At 37.7% G+C, this 6,078-nt stretch overlaps 1 protein-coding gene across 1 annotated transcript in view; it reads left to right on the forward strand.

Annotated features, from left to right (window-relative positions):
- The first annotated feature begins 457 nt into the window (after window positions 1-457).
- The window catches only part of LOC107728717 (uncharacterized protein C16orf45 homolog), an 18,109-nt gene continuing 12,488 nt past the window's right edge, over window positions 458-6,078 (forward strand). The window contains exon 1 of the mRNA XM_016539007.1: window positions 458-536. Within this exon, the coding sequence (XP_016394493.1) occupies window positions 458-536 (79 nt within the window). The remainder of the gene's footprint in view (window positions 537-6,078) is intronic.

The following is a 6,078-nucleotide window of genomic DNA, read 5'->3' on the forward strand; positions in this document are numbered from 1 at the left end:
CAATAATGTAGAGTATGTGGAAAATAATGTTTTTTGAACTTTAAACCGCATAAACACATTTCATTACACCAAATACACAAAATAATGTTCTTTTTAGCAACATCATATGACCCCTTTAAACTAACAGAAAACATGCCAACAAAATATGCAAGCATTTAATTTATATACTTTTACATAAATTTGTGATAATGCTAATTATTGCTAAATGATAATTAGTGGGATTTAAAAAAATATATTTTTAAATATTTAATTTCTATTTTTATTCAGCTTCACTACAATGTGTCACACTCACTCACCGCCTCGGCAGCAGGTGCGGGCGCGCATCACTGTGTGCATCACAGAGGACATGGAGTTAAAAACCTCCATCAGTCAAACTGCGCTTTGATTCACCGGCCGAAGAGCAGAGCAGCGAAATTCTGATCCAGCTCAAACTTGAAGTGTGTTGTGGAGCTAAAGCATGGAGGAAGCGCGCAGCACCCCGAAACTATACGGATCCCTGGATCAAACGGAGCTCTGCGGAGACACGGGCAAACAAGGTGATTATGTAATGATGAAGGTGTTTGAGTGCTTTCTCGTGGCATACTTGACTTCAGTTTAACGTATGCATGAAAGACGTTACTTTTGCATTGATTTTGCAGTTCTCTTTAACATCGTCAAGTAGCTTAGAAATGAAGTTATTTATAGTGTCGCTAATTCAGTCCATAGTTACAGAAAGCTACGTGCAACGTACGTGAAGGGTCTATGTGAATAAATTCACTGTTTTTTAGAGTGCAACTGACGCGTTTCTATTCATATAAATAGACAAATTTGATGTCATTTTTATAAGTAGGCCTAACTGTTTAAAACAATTATGAAAAATACAGTGACTACTTTCACAATTTTTCTTACAGTATATTTAGTGAATGTTAAGTGGGTGTTCATTAAACAAACAAAAAAAAAGCTCAGTTACTTTTTTTTTTTAACCTGAAGTGTAGCTACTAACAGTAAAAGGCATGGTTTGTCCCTCATTTAACAGTAGGCTACATTTAAAGTTATTTTCCCTGTCAGGTCCCAGAATCGTTTTCACCCCAGGAAGCAGCTATTTGCTCATTCCTGCTTTCTTCTAATGATTCGACAAAAGAAATACAATCGTGTTTTCATCATTATACAGATTCTGACAGCAGGGTGGAAAACAGTGGGACTGCTGTGGTTTCTTTGGGCTGCCGTGACTAATCCTGACTAAAGAAATCCTTATAAACAGATCTTGTGAAACCTGTTTCCCATTGGATCTTAAAACAACTGTATGTAGTTTTGTGTATTTTTGCACCTTTAGAGCCCCCAACAGTAAAGTTAGTGGAATTCACTGTCGCAATCCCTTACGAAAATTAACTATGGTTTTATTATAGTAAAAGTGTAGTAACCATGTCCTATTGACTACAATTTGTATAACCACATTTTTACTATAAATACCATGGTTAAACTATGGTTAGCGTAGCAAGACCATGGTTAATTTGTGTTTACCATGGTTTTGTTTTTTCCCACTCACCAAACTTACATACTCCCAAAACAGATGTTTTTGTGGAGCATGGAACAGAAATTAGAAGTCAGTGTACCATCAGAATGATTTTAAAACTAATATTTCAAAGGGAAAAAAAAAACTTAAAGCTGCAGCCCGTAACTTTTTTTGGTTAAAAATGATCCGAAATCAATATTTGAGCAAGTACATAACCAGTCAGTGTTCGAAACTATCGCCTTACTTTAGCCAGATTCACAACGGTTATCTTATAATAATGTTTTCTAATTTGAGTGGTACGGGTAGGTTTTTGCGGGAAATTCGAGCATGGCACTGCTTCATTACGGCACATCTGTAAACATAAAGAAGTTGTCCCGGCAATAGGCTATCGCATGTGAGGATCCTGCAGGTGGCCGATCGTTTATAGCCTTTTCTCACAGCAGCCAGAATAATTAAATGTATCATTTTGATGGCGGATTGTAATCCATAAAGGATTATGTGTTTATGAAACACATGTGAATGAAATGAAATTATATTCCAGTTATAAATGTGCTTCTGATTACAGATAGCCTGGGATTACAAAGATTTGTATTTTAAAGAAAACCAGTTCGAAAGGAGCATAATTTGCTTTTTGGGTTAACGAAGCGGAGTCCAGCCCAGGGCCGTCACATGTGGTTGCCGCAAACCCGCCGGTCTCCGCTCACTCAAGGCCGCCGTGTGTAACGCTGTGTTTCGTTGTGAAAGCGAAACTACTTTGTTTGGCCTTCCAAAAGAGGACACGACTAGAAATCAGTGGTTAAGTTGTATTTACAACACTGTTCCAGAACAGTTCAACCCAAATAAATTGTTCTTTTTAGCAACATCATATGACCCCTTTAAGCTCAATAAATAGTTGTCAGTTTGGCAGCAAGTTATTCCTTTAAATGTACCTTCTCACTTTAGTTGTAATGGAGACAACAGACTCTTGATCTTCTAGTAGTTTCAAGGATTACAGGTTGGTTATATTCAAGCATAATTAGTTTACTCAAGGTGTATTCAGTTTATTTAACTAAAGACCATGAAATTATCAGTGATGGAGGATTTAAGTGATCATACACCCAAAAATGAAAATTCATTGCAAACCCATATGACCTTCTCGTGCGAAACACAGTAGGAAACATTTTGAACAATTATAGTCTCTTTTTCAGACTGAGGCATTCAAACTTTTAAAAAAAGATAGTAAAAATTGGTACATGCAACTCTTACACTAGTGTGGAAAAACAAGCCAACAAGCCATGATCTTCGCCAGTCACGAAGTTGAACTTAAGAACCGAGCAGATTTGTAAACTAGATCAACAATCATTGGAGAGACTCAAGAGACTGTTTAATTGTGTCCCACATAAGAGAGAACATCTCAACCAGATGGGGTCCCTATAATGTGTGGCAATGCCAAGAATACGTTCTGTTAATGTCCCGTCATTATAATTTTCATCTCGAGGCACAATATGGCAAGATGTTAAATTTGGATCATGCAATTAAAACTTTTACAGAAACACTCTTCACTCATTAACTGAAAGAATTCAGTTCTCCACATGACAATGTGCTGCAGCAAACAACCGTGCGAATGGTTAAATCGGAGTGCCGCGCTCAAGAGATTTTTATGCTAAGTGACTGAGCAAATTGAAAACTTCTGCTTTTCTGCATGACATAACTGAATATCTCAGTAAATTGAATTCGAGAAATCAGAGGAGGTTCATCGGTCGATGTACGAGTCTGTTAAAGGCTTTCAGTTTAATCTAATGTGGTCTGGGGAGTCTCAACTGTTAGCCAAACCGTTGTGCAGAGCTTATGTAATGATTACAGGAATAGTTCAGGAATAGCAGATTTGGAGAAATTTAGCATTGCATCACTTGCTCACCAATGGATCCTCTGCAGTGAATGGGTGCCGTCAGAATGAGAGTCCAAACAGCTGATAAAAACATCACAATAATCCACAAATAATCCATACCACTCCAGTCCATCAGTTAACATCTTCTGAAGTGAAAAGCTGCATCTTTGTAAGAAACAAATCCATCAAGACATTTTTAACTTCAAACCATTGCCTCTGGCTAAAATATGAGCCTTCTATCCATAATATTACCTTCTCCAGTGAAAAAGTCATCCTGGTGCAATTTTATAACAAGATAAAACACCAACGCTGATTTTGCAACAAACAAAGGCTCTTCGCTCCAGGCAGAATCATGCAAATCCACTCTGCACCGTTCGCACACTCTGGTATGTGTCAGCTACAAAAGAGTTTTGACTTTACAGCTGAAAAACCTCAGATCAAATCTGAAATGTGCTTTCTAGACAAGAGTGTTTCAGAGCAAAGCCTGAACTCGAACCCATATTGAAAATCCACAGTTCACAAGCACTTCTCATTAAATCTGATAGATCTTGACAGAATCTGCCCAGAAAAGTGTAAGAAACTCCTCCAATCCTTTGGCACAATGATCTGACTCAGTTCTTTGGATGCAAGGACATTAATGGTTAGAGGTTCACCTTTCAGAAGAAATAAATACAAGTAAAGATGTAAAAAGAGCTGTATTCCTCTCATGACATCTCTTTGGTTTTGCTGGATAACAAGGCCGCAGTGCATGTTTTGTAGTTCTTTTTGTAATTGTAATTTTTGTAGTAAATTATGCCTCAGTACCTCCTTGCATCTTTAAATTGCACTAAGTGTAATTGCATAAATAATGACAAACCTGTTTCCTGATTACTCCCCTTCTTTCCACATTGGTTGGACAAACAGTGTTCATAGTGTTTTACAGAAACTTTTGATGTTCAGTGCCACAGCTCTGGTAAACTGTGATCAAAGCTTTGTGTGTGTTGTCGTGCTGCATGAGCTGGTGTAGGAGTGTCTCCAGGCATTGTGATTGAAACTGTGAAGACTGACTGACACTGTGAGATCGTGTGAGATCCCAACACCTCCTCTGTTCCAACAGGAATGACGTAGATTTACACCAGGTTTAAGGGATTCTCAAGCGTAGGAGATGTGCCAACCTGATCTGTTATTGTCACATTAATGTTTGAAAGGCTGTTGATCCACCTACTATCATCATTTACAATATAATGTGTTCAAGTTTTTTTTTTTGGCTATAGTACAGATGCTAGTAGAAGACCAACTTAGACCAGCATGAATTTTGATGATGGTTCATGGCTCATGTAAGAAATTTCCAGGTAATATTTTGCACACAGACACACACACACACACACATATATATATACAAACATATTCTGTTCCTGATGGGTTACACGTCCCCCTGGTTAGGAATCACTGGCTTAGTTGATCTTCAGACGTGTTTTTACTTTTTTCACATGACTAAGAAACCTCAAGTTCACATTCTTGCATTTCTTCCATCTCCATCTGAATCCTGTCTGACTCCGTGCCTGTTCCCTGTCAGAGTATCACTGTTGTTTTAATACGTGAAGCTGTGAATTCCTGTCAGTCCTACAGAGTTTTCCACGAGTGAGACAGAGCAAGTCTGAAGAACTGACACATGAGAATAAATCTGTCAGGACTAGGGATGTAACGATTCACTCAACTCCGCAATTCGATTCGATATACGATTTTGCTTTCACGGTTCGATTCACGGTTTCTTTTACAAAATGAGATTTAAGACCAATTATAAATTAAATGTGTCCTTTTATTATTTCTTGGACAAAATGCTGCACGTTTCTTTGTGAAATTGAAATGTAACACTATAATAATATACTAATATAACACTTCCATATTATTGCTCTTTTGTTGGTTTTGATTGCTTCTATTGTCCTCATTTGTAAGTCGCTTTGGACAAAAGCGTCTGCTAAATGACAAATCAGGACTGGTCTGAAACATTTGGGTGGGCGGCAATGACTCGCACACACACACACATCTCTCAGCACACTGACCAAACCACATCAGAGTATCCCATAATCCTGCTCTTGATTTATTAGCCCTGTTTTCCCTTGGCGGATGTGGTTTGTTTAGACGTCTTTTCTCACTGACTGTCAGGCAATTAAAAGCCAATATCTGCTCAGCGCTGTGAGGTGGTGACTCATAGCTTATAGTGTTTCCGAGGGCAGAGAGAGAGAGAAAAGCATTGAAGTGGAGAGATGAAGGGATAAAAGATTTACCTTATATCAGAACAATGTGTTCGCTCTATACAGTGTCAATGTCAGCCACCAGTAAAAACACGGATAGCACAGTCATTCTTGAGAAGTGGGACAAAAACAGGGTGCAAAATTGAAAAAATAAAACCTTGTACCCAGACAAATTAAACTACATTTATGTATCTTATATGTACTAAGCTACTGAGCTATTCTTTGATACAACCTCCCAACTTTTCTCTTTTTTAACAAAATGTGCTTTTTTACCTTGGACTGTGTAATATAATTTCAACTTTATCTTTAACAGCATTCAAGATGTTTTTAACATTTCAAAACACATTCTCGTGTTAGCAGACAGATTACACTTTCACATGTGACCAACAATTCCACAACAAATATAAAATATCATAAATATTATCAAAATATTCAACTGACGGAGGTGACACATCTGACGGTGGTGACGAAAACCTGAATTTGTA

The sequence above is a fragment of the Sinocyclocheilus rhinocerous genome, unplaced genomic scaffold, assembly GCF_001515625.1.
Source record: "Sinocyclocheilus rhinocerous isolate Xijiao unplaced genomic scaffold, SAMN03320098_v1.1 scaffold463, whole genome shotgun sequence".
Taxonomy (NCBI): Eukaryota; Metazoa; Chordata; class Actinopteri; order Cypriniformes; family Cyprinidae; genus Sinocyclocheilus; species Sinocyclocheilus rhinocerous.